At 45.0% G+C, this 16,567-nt stretch overlaps 1 protein-coding gene across 1 annotated transcript in view; it reads right to left on the bottom strand.

The window, feature by feature from the left end:
* Positions 1-200: 200 nt before the first annotated feature.
* The window catches only part of LOC306931068 (deoxyribonuclease-1-like), a 28,924-nt gene continuing 12,557 nt past the window's right edge, over positions 201-16,567 (bottom strand). Inside the window, exons 5-9 of the mRNA XM_079512245.1 lie at positions 14,657-14,763; positions 12,087-12,217; positions 6,674-6,825; positions 6,265-6,361; positions 201-554 (exon numbers count right to left, since the gene is read on the bottom strand). Coding sequence (XP_079368371.1) covers positions 507-554; positions 6,265-6,361; positions 6,674-6,825; positions 12,087-12,217; positions 14,657-14,763 — 535 coding nt within the window. The 3' untranslated portion in view covers positions 201-506. The remainder of the gene's footprint in view (positions 555-6,264; positions 6,362-6,673; positions 6,826-12,086; positions 12,218-14,656; positions 14,764-16,567) is intronic.

The following is a 16,567-nucleotide window of genomic DNA, read 5'->3' as shown; positions in this document are numbered from 1 at the left end:
ACCCTAACCCAACGGTACATCCTAGGTAAAGGATGTTGATCAGGTGTTTGTTTTTTTTTGGTCTGCAAAGCGTTTCCGATTTTCTTTGCCGACACGTCAAGTTGACGCCTGCTCTAGAGCCTGATAAATAAAGGTACAAATACAAAAATAAAATGTCAAAGATTTTATTAATGACATCAGTTGGATTCCTTAACATAATGACAGAATCTAAAGGACATCAAGGCTTAAAACTCATTCTCCGCCACTAGGGGGCGCCAAAAGGCTCAGACCGTCATCATATATATATCTTTTTATTTTTATTTTTTTAAGATCAACAATGATCACCGAAGAGACCAACATCAGTGTTGATTGGTTGTTGGAGCTGGGCTCAGGGTGCTGATTGGTTGTTGGAGCTGGGCTCAGGGTGCTGATTGGTTGTTGGAGCTGGGCTCAGGGTGCTGATTGGTTGTTGGAGCTGGGCTCAGGGTGCTGATTGGTTGTTGGAGCTGGGCTCATGCAGCAGGCCTTTACTGTAGCTTCACCTCCACAGGGAAATGGTCACTGACATCCAATGCCTGACCGGAAAGAGACATTTAGATAATATACATGGGGCTCCATCTTGCGCCCCCCTTATCCCCTCATCCCTAAACGTATTTGCCTTTTTTTTTTTTTTTTTACTATTTTTAAAAACATTTTAAAATAGTTCAACTAGCCGATCCACATCGAGACATTGTGAGCTTGTAGATCAGCTATTTTAACTATTTTAAAAGGGTTTTTAAAATAGTAAAAAAATGGCAAATTAGTTTATGGATAAGGGTTAAGGCGTGACACAAGATATAGCCCAAAATATGTTTGTTTTTTTGTGTGTGATTTTAGACGTGGTGTTGTTGCATGGAATTGTCTAACTGCATGCTTTTATTGTATTTTATTTCGTTTACCAACACAATGTTTAAAAGTCGTTCTCAAGTTAACCCATTTTGGGGCGGGAACCCCTTTTGGTGTTTTAAACATTATGTTATAATTTAGCTATTGAAAAATAGCAGATCTACAAGCTCATAGCGCGCCACTGAGTGGCGCGCTACGAGCTTGTAGGTCTGCTATTTTTTAAAAATCGTGAAAATGCGGCGCAAATCTTTGAATATATATTCTTTCAAAGTGAATGTTTTTAACCCAGGTCTAAATGGGTTGAAACATGTGTTTGGGCACACCTGATGTAGCCTACGTTATTACCGTATTGTGCCGAATATAAGACCACTCTAATTATGACACGACCCCCATTGTTCAAGACTCATTTGTGGAAAAAGCAAATTGAAGAGAAGACCAAATAGTCTAGTCCCCAATTATAATACGACCCCGTTTTTTCTCCATTGGAAAAAAACATAGGCTTAATATTCATATCATCATCATCACCTTTATTTATACTCTGAATACAGTTGAGGGCAAGCCCTCATTTTCAACGTAGCCGAGGTTACAATAAACACAATACAGTCAAAACACAATACATCAAACACAACATTATAAATCAGGATAAATTACAAAGGAACTTTATACAGAACAACCATCAGTAAAATAGATCAATTGAAGCAGGAGCAATCACGGTGAAAAATGTTCTGGATCGGAGCATTCCTTTGAACTGACTGAAGGATGGCAGGGAGCTCAGTTTGAACTGACCTAAGGATGGCAGGGAGCTCAGTTTGAACTGACGGAAGGATGGCAGGGAGCTCAGTTTGAACTGACTGAAGGATGGCAGGGAGCTAAGTTTGAACTGACCTAAGGATGGCAGGGAGCTCAGTTTGAACTGACTGAAGGATGGCAGGGAGCTCAGTTTGAACTGACTGAAGGATGGCAGGGAGCTAAGTTTGAACTGACCTAAGGATGGCAGGGAGCTCAGTTTGAACTGACTGAAGGATGGCAGGGAGCTCAGTTTGAACTGACTGAAGGATGGCAGGGAGCTAAGTTTGAACTGACCTAAGGATGGCAGGGAGCTCAGTTTGAACTGACTGAAGGATGGCAGGGAGCTCAGTTTGAACTGACCTAAGGATGGCAGGGAGCTCAGTTTGAACTGACTGAAGGATGGCAGGGAGCTCAGTTTGAACTGACCTAAGGATGGCAGGGAGCTCAGTTTGAACTGACCATAGGATGGCAGGGAGCTCAGTCTGAACTGACTGAAGGATGGCAGGGAGCTCAGTTTGAACTGACCTAAGGATGGCAGGGAGCTCAGTTTGAACTGACTGAAGGATGGCAGGGAGCTCAGTTTGAACTGACTGAAGGATGGCAGGGAGCTCAGTTTGAACTGACTGAAGGATGGCAGGGAGCTCAGTTTGAACTGACAATAGGATGGCAGGGAGCTCAGTTTGAACTGACTGAAGGATGGCAGGGAGCTCAGTCTGAACTGACTGAGGGATGGCAGGGAGCTCAGTTTGAACTGACCTAAGGATGGCAGGGAGCTCAGTTTGAACTGACCATAGGATGGCAGGGAGCTCAGTTTGAACTGACTGAAGGATGGCAGGGAGCTCAGTCTGAACTGACTGAAGGATGGCAGGGAGCTCAGTCTGAACTGACTGAAGGATGGCAGGGAGCTCAGTTTGAACTGACATAAGGATGGCAGGGAGCTCAGTTTGAACTGACCATAGGATGGCAGGGAGCTCAGTTTGAACTGACTGAAGGATGGCAGGGAGCTCAGTTTGAACTGACCATAGGATGGCAGGGAGCTCAGTCTGAACTGACCTAAGGATGGCAGGGAGCTCAGTTTGAACTGACCATAGGATGGCAGGGAGCTCAGTTTGAACTGACCTAAGGATGGCAGGGAGCTCAGTTTGAACTGACAGAAGGATGGCAGGGAGCTCAGTTTGAACTGACTGAAGGATGGCAGGGAGCTCAGTTTGAACTGACCTAAGGATGGCAGGGAGCTCAGTTTGAACTGACCGAAGGATGGCAGGGAGCTCAGTTTGAACTGACCTAAGGATGGCAGGGAGCTCAGTTTGAACTGACCTAAGGATGGCAGGGAGCTCAGTTTGAACTGACCATAGGATGGCAGGGAGCTCAGTTTGAACTGACCTAAGGATGGCAGGGAGCTCAGTTTGAACTGACCTAAGGATGGCAGGGAGCTCAGTCTGAACTGACTGAAGGATGGCAGGGAGCTCAGTTTGAACTGACTGAAGGATGGCAGGGAGCTCAGTCTGAACTGACTGAAGGATGGCAGGGAGCTCAGTTTGAACTGACCTAAGGATGGCAGGGAGCTCCATTTGAACTGACCATAGGATGGCAGGGAGCTCAGTTTGAACTGACCATAGGATGGCAGGGAGCTCAGTTTGAACTGACCTAAGGATGGCAGGGAGCTCAGTTTGAACTGACTGAAGGACGGCAGGGAGCTCAGTTTGAACTGACTGAAGGATGGCAGGGAGCTCAGTTTGAACTGACTGAAGGATGGCAGGGAGCTCAGTTTGAACTGACTGAAGGACGGCAGGGAGCTCAGTTTGAACTGACTGAAGGATGGCAGGGAGCTCAGTTTGAACTGACTGAAGGATGGCAGGGAGCTCAGTTTGAACTGACTGAAGGATGGCAGGGAGCTCAGTTTGAACTGACTGAAGGATGGCAGGGAGCTCAGTTTGAACTGACCTAAGGATGGCAGGGAGCTCAGTTTGAACTGACTGAAGGATGGCAGGGAGCTCAGTTTGAACTGACTGAAGGATGGCAGGGAGCTCAGTTTGAACTGACTGAAGGATGGCAGGGAGCTCAGTTTGAACTGACAATAGGATGGCAGGGAGCTCAGTTTGAACTGACTGAAGGATGGCAGGGAGCTCAGTCTGAACTGACTGAGGGATGGCAGGGAGCTCAGTTTGAACTGACCTAAGGATGGCAGGGAGCTCAGTTTGAACTGACCATAGGATGGCAGGGAGCTCAGTTTGAACTGACTGAAGGATGGCAGGGAGCTCAGTCTGAACTGACTGAAGGATGGCAGGGAGCTCAGTCTGAACTGACTGAAGGATGGCAGGGAGCTCAGTTTGAACTGACATAAGGATGGCAGGGAGCTCAGTTTGAACTGACCATAGGATGGCAGGGAGCTCAGTTTGAACTGACTGAAGGATGGCAGGGAGCTCAGTTTGAACTGACCATAGGATGGCAGGGAGCTCAGTCTGAACTGACCTAAGGATGGCAGGGAGCTCAGTTTGAACTGACCATAGGATGGCAGGGAGCTCAGTTTGAACTGACCTAAGGATGGCAGGGAGCTCAGTTTGAACTGACAGAAGGATGGCAGGGAGCTCAGTTTGAACTGACTGAAGGATGGCAGGGAGCTCAGTTTGAACTGACCTAAGGATGGCAGGGAGCTCAGTTTGAACTGACCGAAGGATGGCAGGGAGCTCAGTTTGAACTGACCTAAGGATGGCAGGGAGCTCAGTTTGAACTGACCTAAGGATGGCAGGGAGCTCAGTTTGAACTGACCATAGGATGGCAGGGAGCTCAGTTTGAACTGACCTAAGGATGGCAGGGAGCTCAGTTTGAACTGACCTAAGGATGGCAGGGAGCTCAGTCTGAACTGACTGAAGGATGGCAGGGAGCTCAGTTTGAACTGACTGAAGGATGGCAGGGAGCTCAGTCTGAACTGACTGAAGGATGGCAGGGAGCTCAGTTTGAACTGACCTAAGGATGGCAGGGAGCTCCATTTGAACTGACCATAGGATGGCAGGGAGCTCAGTTTGAACTGACCATAGGATGGCAGGGAGCTCAGTTTGAACTGACCTAAGGATGGCAGGGAGCTCAGTTTGAACTGACTGAAGGACGGCAGGGAGCTCAGTTTGAACTGACTGAAGGATGGCAGGGAGCTCAGTTTGAACTGACTGAAGGATGGCAGGGAGCTCAGTTTGAACTGACTGAAGGACGGCAGGGAGCTCAGTTTGAACTGACTGAAGGATGGCAGGGAGCTCAGTTTGAACTGACTGAAGGATGGCAGGGAGCTCAGTTTGAACTGACTGAAGGATGACAGGGAGCTCAGTTTGAACTGACTGAAGGATGGCAGGGAGCTCAGTTTGAACTGGCTGAAGGATGGCAGGGAGCTCAGTTTGAACTGCTCAGTTTGAACTGACCATAGGATGGCAGGGAGCTCAGTTTGAACTGACTGAAGGATGGCAGGGAGCTCAGTTTGAACTGACTGAAGGATGACAGGGAGCTCAGTTTGAACTGACCATAGGATGGCAGGGAACTCAGTTTGAACTGACCATAGGATGGCAGGGAGCTCAGTTTGAACTGACCATAGGATGGCAGGGAGCTCAGTTTGAACTGACCATAGGATGGCAGGGAGCTCAGTCTGAACTGACCATAGGATGGCAGGGAGCTCAGTTTGAACTGACCATAGGATGGCAGGGAGCTCAGTTTGAACTGACCATAGGATGGCAGGGAGCTCAGTTTGAACTGACTGAAGGATGGGAGGGAGCTCAGTTTGAACTGACTGAAGGATGGCAGGGAGCTCAGTTTGAACTGACCATAGGATGGCAGGGAGCTCAGTTTGAACTGACCTAAGGATGGCAGGGAGCTCAGTTTGAACTGACTGAAGGATGGCAGGGAGCTCAGTTTGAACTGACTGAAGGATGGCAGGGAGCTCAGTTTGAACTGACTGAAGGATGGCAGGGAGCTCAGTTTGAACTGACTGAAGGATGGCAGGGAGCTCAGTTTGAACTGACCTAAGGATGGCAGGGAGCTCAGTTTGAACTGACCTAAGGATGGCAGGGAGCTCAGTTTGAACTGACTGAAGGATGGCAGGGAGCTCAGTTTGAACTGACTGAAGGATGGCAGGGAGCTCAGTTTGAACTGACTGAAGGATGGCAGGGAGCTCAGTTTGAAAGAGTTTTGGAGTTCATTCCACGAAGTTGGGCCATTGACAGAAAAAGCTGTCTTGCCCAACTCTGTCTGGACCTGAGGAACCTTGAGCCTTAAGAAATCACTAGAGCGGGTCTGATAGGTGCTATTGTTCAGTTCCATCATGGAACAAATATAGTCAGGGACTTGTCAGGGAGCATCCCAGCAATGGCTATATATAAAAAAAATCACACCCGTGTGAACTGAGTGGTGTAAGGTCTTATATAGACTGATCAGCTGTGGTCTGACGTAATGAAATCACACCCGTGTGAACTGGGTGACCATAGCAACCGTGCTCATTTTTTGAGCACAGACAGACAGACACGTAAACTAACAAAGCCAGTCGTAGGAGTGGTTTACACCACTCAAAAATAGGTGCCAATATATATAATAGGGTAAGACATATGATCATATTTGTGCAGTTCCACTCACCTGAGGCTGGGTGAGGCCCAGTCTAGCCCCGAAGTTAAAGGCCTGAGCAGTGTTAGCCACAACATGATTCTGCATCATGGAGCGGTAGGCCACAATCCTACAAGTACAGAGACATGACAGCAGGACAGGAGATGTGTGTTTTTATTTTCAATATTATACTGTGTGTGTGTGTGTGTGTGTGTGTGTGTGTGTGTGTGTGTGTGTGTGTGTGTGTGTGTGTGTGCGCGTGCGTGCGTGCGTGCGTGCGTGCGTGCGTGTGTGCGTGCGTCTCCGTGCGTGTGTGTACCTGTCATAAGGACACTGGCTATTGCCAGTGTATATATAGCCACGCGCGTGTGTGTGTGTGTGTGTGTGCGTGCGTGCGTGCGTGCGTGCGTGCGTGCGTGCGTGCGTGCGTGCGTGCGCGTACCTGTCATATGGACACTGGCTATTGCCCACGGTAGTGGCAACGCCACCACAGATCAGCCAGTGGTAGTCGGGGGCTGTGAGGGTGATGACGGGGAGATGCTTCTTCGGGAGATACCTGCCGCCTGCGTTGAAGTCGCCCAGCAGCAGTATGTTCTGTTGTGAGAAGATGACATGCAGAGACGAGGTGCAGGTAAGGTTGGTGAGGGGTGCGTTAAAACGACCGGATTAAGGTTGGTGAGGGGTGCGTTAAAACTACCAGATTAAGGTTGGTGAGGGGTGCGTTAAAACGACCGGATTAAGGTTGGTGAGGGGTGCGTTAAAACTACCAGATTAAGGTTGGTGAGGGGTGCGTTAAAACGACCGGATTAAGGTTGGTGAGGGGTGCGTTAAGACTACTGGATTAAGGTTGGTGAGGGGTGCGTTAAAACGACCGGATTAAGGTTGGTGAGGGGTGCGTTAAAACGACCGGATTAAGGTTGGTGAGGGGTGCGTTAAGACTACTGGATTAAGGTTGGTGAGGGGTGCGTTAAAACGACCGGATTAAGGTTGGTGAGGGGTGCGTTAAAACGACCAGAGTAAGGTTGGTGAGGGGTACGTTAAAACGACCGGATTAAGGTTGGTGAGGGGTGCGTTAAAATAACCGGATTAAGGTTGGTGAGGGGTGCTTTAAAACGACCGGATTAAGGTTGGTGAGGGGTGCGTTAAAATAACCGGATTAAGGTTGGTGAGGGGTGCTTTAAAATAACCGGATTAAGGTTGGTGAGGGGTGCGTTAAAATAACCGGATTAAGGTTGGTGAGGGGTGCTTTAAAACGACCGGATTAAGGTTGGTGAGGGGTGCGTTAAAATAACCGGATTAAGGTTGGTGAGGGGTGCGTTAAAACGACCGGATTAAGGTTGGTGAGGGGTGCGTTAAAACGACCGGATTAAGGTTGGTGAGGGGTGCGTTAAAATAACCGGATTAAGGTTGGTGAGGGGTGCTTTAAAATAACCGGATTAAGGTTGGTGAGGGGTGCTTTAAGACGACCGGATTAAGGTTGGTGAGGGGTGCGTTAAAATAACCGGATTAAGGTTGGTGGGGGTGCGTTAAAACGACCGGATTAAGGTTGGTGAGGGGTGCTTTAAAACGACCGGATTAAGGTTGGTGAGTGGTGCGTTAAAACGACCGGATTAAGGTTGGTGAGGGGTGCGTTAAAACGACCGGATTAAGGTTGGTGAGGGGTGCGTTAAAACTACCAGATTAGGTTGGTGAGGGGTGCGTTAAAACTACCAGATTAAGGTTGGTGAGGGGTGCGTTAAAACGACCGGATTAAGGTTGGTGAGGGGTGCGTTAAAACTACCAGATTAAGGTTGGTGAGGGGTGCGTTAAAACGACCGGATTAAGGTTGGTGAGGGGTGCGTTAAGACTACTGGATTAAGGTTGGTGAGGGGTGCGTTAAAACGACCGGATTAAGGTTGGTGAGGGGTGCGTTAAAACGACCGGATTAAGGTTGGTGAGGGGTGCGTTAAGACTACTGGATTAAGGTTGGTGAGGGGTGCGTTAAAACGACCGGATTAAGGTTGGTGAGGGGTGCGTTAAAACGACCAGAGTAAGGTTGGTGAGGGGTACGTTAAAACGACCGGATTAAGGTTGGTGAGGGGTGCGTTAAAATAACCGGATTAAGGTTGGTGAGGGGTGCTTTAAAACGACCGGATTAAGGTTGGTGAGGGGTGCGTTAAAATAACCGGATTAAGGTTGGTGAGGGGTGCTTTAAAATAACCGGATTAAGGTTGGTGAGGGGTGCGTTAAAATAACCGGATTAAGGTTGGTGAGGGGTGCTTTAAAACGACCGGATTAAGGTTGGTGAGGGGTGCGTTAAAATAACCGGATTAAGGTTGGTGAGGGGTGCGTTAAAACGACCGGATTAAGGTTGGTGAGGGGTGCGTTAAAACGACCGGATTAAGGTTGGTGAGGGGTGCGTTAAAATAACCGGATTAAGGTTGGTGAGGGGTGCTTTAAAATAACCGGATTAAGGTTGGTGAGGGGTGCTTTAAGACGACCGGATTAAGGTTGGTGAGGGGTGCGTTAAAATAACCGGATTAAGGTTGGTGGGGGTGCGTTAAAACGACCGGATTAAGGTTGGTGAGGGGTGCTTTAAAACGACCGGATTAAGGTTGGTGAGTGGTGCGTTAAAACGACCGGATTAAGGTTGGTGAGGGGTGCGTTAAAACGACCGGATTAAGGTTGGTGAGGGGTGCGTTAAAACTACCAGATTAGGTTGGTGAGGGGTGCGTTAAAACTACCAGATTAAGGTTTGTGAGGGGTGCGTTAAAACGACCGGATTAAGGTTGGTGAGGGGTGCGTTAAAACTACCAGATTAAGGTTGGTGAGGGGTGCGTTAAAACGACCGGATTAAGGTTGGTGAGGGGTGCGTTAAGACTACTGGATTAAGGTTGGTGAGGGGTGCGTTAAAACGACCGGATTAAGGTTGGTGAGGGGTGCGTTAAAACGACCGGATTAAGGTTGGTGAGGGGTGCGTTAAGACTACTGGATTAAGGTTGGTGAGGGGTGCGTTAAAACGACCGGATTAAGGTTGGTGAGGGGTGCGTTAAAACGACCAGAGTAAGGTTGGTGAGGGGTACGTTAAAACGACCGGATTAAGGTTGGTGAGGGGTGCGTTAAAATAACCGGATTAAGGTTGGTGAGGGGTGCTTTAAAACGACCGGATTAAGGTTGGTGAGGGGTGCGTTAAAATAACCGGATTAAGGTTGGTGAGGGGTGCTTTAAAATAACCGGATTAAGGTTGGTGAGGGGTGCGTTAAAATAACCGGATTAAGGTTGGTGAGGGGTGCTTTAAAACGACCGGATTAAGGTTGGTGAGGGGTGCGTTAAAATAACCGGATTAAGGTTGGTGAGGGGTGCGTTAAAACGACCGGATTAAGGTTGGTGAGGGGTGCGTTAAAACGACCGGATTAAGGTTGGTGAGGGGTGCGTTAAAATAACCGGATTAAGGTTGGTGAGGGGTGCTTTAAAATAACCGGATTAAGGTTGGTGAGGGGTGCTTTAAGACGACCGGATTAAGGTTGGTGAGGGGTGCGTTAAAATAACCGGATTAAGGTTGGTGGGGGTGCGTTAAAACGACCGGATTAAGGTTGGTGAGGGGTGCTTTAAGACGACCGGATTAAGGTTGGTGAGTGGTGCGTTAAAACGACCGGATTAAGGTTGGTGAGGGGTGCGTTAAAATAACCGGATTAAGGTTGGTGAGGGGTGCGTTAAAACGACCGGATTAAGGTTGGTGAGGGGTGCGTTAAAATAACCGGATTAAGGTTGGTGAGGGGTGCGTTAAAACGACCGGATTAAGGTTGGTGAGGGGTGCGTTAAAATAACCGGATTAAGGTTGGTGAGGGGTGCGTTAAAATAACCGGATTAAGGTTGGTGAGGGGTGCGTTAAAACGACCGGATTAAGGTTGGTGAGGGGTGCGTTAAAATAACCGGATTAAGGTTGGTGAGGGGTGCGTTAAAACGACCGGATTAAGGTTGGTGAGGGGTGCGTTAAAACGACCGGATTAAGGTTGGTGAGGGGTGCGTTAAAATAACCGGATTAAGGTTGGTGAGGGGTGCTTTAAAACGACCGGATTAAGGTTGGTGAGGGGTGCGTTAAAACGACCGGATTAAGGTTGGTGAGGGGTGCGTTAAAACGACCGGATTAAGGTTGGTGAGGGGTGCGTTAAAATAACCGGATTAAGGTTGGTGAGGGGTGCGTTAAAATAACCGGATTAAGGTTGGTGAGGGGTGCGTTAAAACGACCGGATTAAGGTTGGTGAGGGGTGCGTTAAAATAACCGTATTAAGGTTGGTGAGGGGTGCGTTAAAACGACCGGATTAAGGTTGGTGAGGGGTGCGTTAAAACGACCGGATTAAAGTTGGTGAGGGGTCCGTTAAAACGACCGGATTAAGGTTGGTGAGGGGTGCGTTAAAACGACCGGATTAAGGTTGGTGAGGGGTGCGTTAAAACGACCGGATTAAGGTTGGTGAGGGGTGCGTTAAAACGACCGGATTAAGGTTGGTGAGGGGTGCGTTAAAACGACCGGATTAAAGTTGGTGAGGGGTGCGTTAAAACGACCGGATTAAGGTTGGTGAGGGGTGCGTTAAAACGACCGGATTAAGGTTGGTGAGGGGTGCGTTAAAACGACCGGATTAAAGTTGGTGAGGGGTGCGTTAAAACGACCGGATTAAGGTTGGTGAGGGGTGCGTTAAAACGACCGGATTAAAGTTGGTGAGGGGTGCGTTAAAACGACCGGATTAAAGTTGGTGAGGGGTGCGTTAAAACGACCGGATTAAAGTTGGTGAGGGGTGCGTTAAAACGACCGGATTAAGGTTGGTGCAGCCCCAACGGCCCAATGGCTATTTTTGTGGCCCTGCTGGGGAGGAATCAATTGGTAATATGCCTACTAAATTCACCTTTAGCTAAGCCCCGCCCTCTCCCAGCCGGGCCCCGCCCTCTCCAGCCCCGCCCTCTCCCACTTAAGACACTTTCCAGCCGGGCTCATTCATTCCAATGTAAATATCATGGATTTTACACATTAAACTAAATACTGGTTCATTTTTGGAACCAGACCTTCAAAATCTCTTCCAAATCCGTCAACAAGGCCTGCCGTATCATATGCACTGGAAAAGTATGTGTGTGACATCTCTTTATTAAAACAATGTTTTATCATATAGGAAAACTATTTGTGGAGAGGTTTGTCTAACCCATGTTATGCTCAGCTGTGATTGGACCACGGCTTAGCTAAAGGTCTATTGGAGAGAAAAAGGGCGTCGCAGTCCCGCCCCCTCGAGAGACCCGGAAAATAAATCCCCGTTCATTTTCCTCATAGACATTTCAGAAAGTATTTATTTAAAGACGTTTACGCCGCGGACTAAGCCAAATCTTGTCGTGACAAATCATGACAATAAACACAATGTTTTGGGCCAAACAAAGAATTAGAAAGTAGAAAAAAACAGCAGGTTTTTCATCTTTGTAATTATTTGTTTGGTCCAAAAAAGGGGGCGGGACTGCGACGCTCTATTGGTGACTCTAACTAAAAACAAATCAATAAATGACCTGGGTATTCCAGCACGAGGGAGAGCGTTCACCACATCAGATCAATAATAATGACCTGGGTATTCCAGCACGGGGGAGAGCGTTCACCACATCAGATCAATAATAATGACCTGGGTATTCCATGTACGGGGGAGAGTGTTCACCACATCAGATCAATAATAATGACCTGGGTATTCCAGCACGGGGGAGAGCGTTCACCACATCAGATCAATAATAATGACCTGGGTATTCCAGCACGGGGGAGAGCGTTCACCACATCAGATCAATAATAATGACCTGGGTATTCCATGCACAGGGGAGAGTGTTCACCACATCAGATCAATAATAATGACCTGGGTATTCCATGCACGAGGGAGAGTGTTCACCACATCAGCCAGAGCGTTGATTTCAGCCACAGTCTTGCCAGAACTTGGTTTGGCGTGCAGGGGGATCATCACAAAGTCAAAGGACGGACGCCCAGCAGCTGTAGCAGACAGCAATGGGTTGAAATATCATTTGTGTTAATATAATATTTATGTTATAAGGCGCGCGCATATGGTCACACACACACACGCATGCACGCACGTCACGGGCAAGCACGCACACATAGACACACCCAATTTACAATCTAGGCATTTAGCAGACACTCTTAATCCAGAGCGATTTACAGTAAGCAAGAACAAAAACACATGGTAATACATCACATACATAAATCATGAATCATACGTAAGCTCAGAACCTAACCGTGGAATATCTATAGAATGAAACTATGCGTATATACTAGGGGTGTAACGATATAGCAACTGCATCGATGCAGTTACTATAGTCAGCAACATTGATATGCATCGTATCGTATCGTACTATAGTCAGCAACATTGACTATGCATCGTATCGTATTGTACTATAGTCAGCAACATTGATATGCATCGTATCGTATCGTACTATAGTCAGCAACATTGACTATGCATCGTATCGTATCGTACTATAGTCAGCAACATTGACTATGCATCGTATCGTATTGTACTATAGTCAGCAACATTGACTATGCATCGTATCGTATCGTACTATAGTCAGCAACATTGACTATGCATCGTATCGTATTGTACTATAGTCAGCAACATTGACTATGCATCGTATCGTATTGTACTATAGTCAGCAACATTGACTATGCATCGTATTGTATTGTACTATAGTCAGCAACATTGACTATGCATCGTATCGTATCGTACTATAGTCAGCAACATTGACTATGCATCGTATCGTATCGTACTATAGTCAGCAACATTGATATGCATCGTATCGTATCGTACTATAGTCAGCAACATTGACTATGCATCGTATCGTATTGTACTATAGTCAGCAACATTGACTATGCATCGTATCGTATTGTACTATAGTCAGCAACATTGACTATGCATCGTATCGTATTGTACTATAGTCAGCAACATTGACTATGCATCGTATTGTATTGTACTATAGTCAGCAACATTGACTATGCATCGTATCGTATTGTACTATAGTCAGCAACATTGACTATGCATCGTATCGTATTGTACTATAGTCAGCAACATTGATATGCATCGTATTGTACTATAGTCAGCAACATTGACTATGCATCGTATTGTATTGTACTATAGTCAGCAACATTGACTATGCATCGTATCGTATTGTACTATAGTCAGCAACATTGACTATGCATCGTATCGTATTGTACTATAGTCAGCAACATTGACTATGCATCGTATCGTATTGTACTATAGTCAGCAACATTGATATGCATCGTATCGTATTGTACTATAGTCAGCAACATTGACTATGCATCGTATGGTACTATAGTCAGCAACATTGACTATGCATCGTATCGTATTGTACTATAGTCAGCAACATTGATATGCATCGTATTGTACTATAGTCAGCAACATTGACTATGCATCGTATCGTATTGTACTATAGTCAGCAACATTGACTATGCATCGTATCGTATTGTACTATAGTCAGCAACATTGATATGCATCGTATTGTACTATAGTCAGCAACATTGATATGCATCGTATTGTACTATAGTCAGCAACATTGACTATGCATCGTATCGTATTGTACTATAGTCAGCAACATTGACTATGCATCGTATCGTATTGTACTATAGTCAGCAACATTGACTATGCATCGTATCGTATTGTACTATAGTCAGCAACATTGATATGCATCGTATCGTACTATAGTCAGCAACATTGACTATGCATCGTATTGTATTGTACTATAGTCAGCAACATTGACTATGCATCGTATCGTACTATAGTCAGCAACATTGACTATGCATCGTATTGTATTGTACTATAGTCAGCAACATTGATATGCATCGTATCGTACTATAGTCAGCAACATTGACTATGCATCGTATTGTATTGTACTATAGTCAGCAACATTGATATGTATCGTATCGTACTATAGTCAGCAACATTGACTATGCATCGTATCGTATTGTACTATAGTCAGCAACATTGATATGCATCGTATCGTATTGTTTTGCAATGGTACTAATCGCTATCGAATTGTTTTGCTATGCAAATAATCGATTGTATCAATACTACATTTTTGTGCAGGTATTTAGCTATTTTTAGAAGATAAATGAAAAAGAGGGGTTTAATTACTTAATTAAATAGTTACTGTATCGATTTCAAATCATTGAATCGTATCAGATCGTCATAATGAACCAATATGGTCCAGGTATCGTATCGTCAACCATGTATCGTGATACGTATCGTATCGCTGTTACAATGTATCGTTATCTAAATGACATAACTTGAGCCTTTGACACGCCTGTAAGGTCGTCGGGGCTATACTAGGGGTTAGGGTTACGGGCCTGTAAGGTCGTCAGGGCTATACTAGGGGTTAGGGTTACGGGCCAGCCCAGACAACTTACCAGCTTTGGCCTGGAACTTGACAGCAAAAGGTGGTCTGCTGAAGGTTCTCTGGGGATCTGGGTACTGGAAGCTGTTCTGCGGGCCGAGATAGTTCACCGTGGTGGTTCTGACAACATGGAAGAGAGGCATACAACTAATGAAACCTGCCATTGGATTTTTTGAATTTTCGTTTTTTCATATCATGTGAAAGCAGGGAATCATAGCTTCAAATTGACATATTGGTTGTTCAGTTTGACCCACCAGTTTTGGAGATATGGCTTATAGAGTAATGTCTTGCAGAGAAACAGCGAGTTGAGAAAACAGGCTTGAAAGGTTCACTTCTGTGGTCTCTAACATTACACCTAGCTACATGTTTAAGCATTTATTTCATATTTACATGTCATCTGTGGACTCTAACATTACACCTAGCTACATGTTTAAGCATTTATATCATATTTACATGTCTTCTGTGGACTCTAACATTACACCTAGCTACATGTTTAAGCATTTATATCATATTTACATGTCTTCTGTGGACTCTAACATTACACCTAGCTACATGTTTAAGCATTTATTTCATATTTGCATGTCTTCTGTGGACTCTAACATTACACCTAGCTACATGTTTAAGCATGTATTTCATATTTACATGTCTTCTGTGGTCTCTAACATTACACCTAGCTACATGTTTAAGCATTTATTTCATATTTACATGTCTTCTGTGGTCTCTAACATTACACCTAGCTACATGTTTAAGCATTTATTTCATATTTACATGTCTTCTGTGGACTCTAACATTACACCTAGCTACATGTTTAAGCATTTATTTCATATTTACATGTCTTCTGTGGTCTCTAACATTACACCTAGCTACATGTTTAAGCATTTATTTCATATTTACATGTCTTCTGTGGTCTCTAACATTACACCTAGCTACATGTTTAAGCATTTATTTCATATTTACATGTCTTCTGTGGACTTTAACATTACACCTAGCTACATGTTTAAGCATTTATATCATATTTACATGTCTTCTGTGGTCTCTAACATTACACCTAGCTACATGTTTAAGCATTTATTTCATATTTACATGTCTTCTGTGGACACTAACATTACACCTAGCTACATGTTTAAGCATTTATTTCATATTTACATGTCTTCTGTGGACTCTAACATTACACCTAGCTACATGTTTAAGCATTTATTTCATATTTACATGTCTTCTGTGGTCTCAAACATTACACCTAGCTACATGTTTAAGCATTTATTTCATATTTACATGTCTTCTGTGGTCTCTAACATTACACCTAGCTACATGTTTAAGCATTTATTTCATATTTACATGTCTTCTGTGGACTTTAACATTACACCTAGCTACATGTTTAAGCATTTATATCATATTTACATGTCTTCTGTGGTCTCTAACATTACACCTAGCTACATGTTTAAGCATTTATTTCATATTTACATGTCTTCTGTGGACACTAACATTACACCTAGCTACATGTTTAAGCATTTATTTCATATTTACATGTCTTCTGTGGACTCTAACATTACACCTAGCTACATGTTTAAGCATTTATTTCATATTTACATGTCTTCTGTGGTCTCAAACATTACACCTAGCTACATGTTTAAGCATTTATTTCATATTTACATGTCTTCTGTGGACACAAACATTACACCTAGCTACATGTTTAAGCATTTATTTCATATTTACATGTCTTCTGTGGACTCTAACATTACACCTAGCTACATGTTTAAGCATTTATTTCATATTCACATGTCTTCTGTGGACTCTAACATTACACCTAGCTACATGTTTAAGCATTTATTTCATATTTACATGTCTTCTGTGGACTCTAACATTACACCTAGCTACATGTTTAAGCATTTATATCATATTTACATGTCTTCTGTGGACTCTAACA

Source organism: Electrona antarctica (genome assembly GCF_951216825.1).
Source record: "Electrona antarctica genome assembly, chromosome: 10".
Classification (NCBI taxonomy): Eukaryota; Metazoa; Chordata; class Actinopteri; order Myctophiformes; family Myctophidae; genus Electrona; species Electrona antarctica.
Note: the sequence above shows the minus strand (reverse complement) of the source record. Positions and strands in the feature narration are given on the sequence as shown.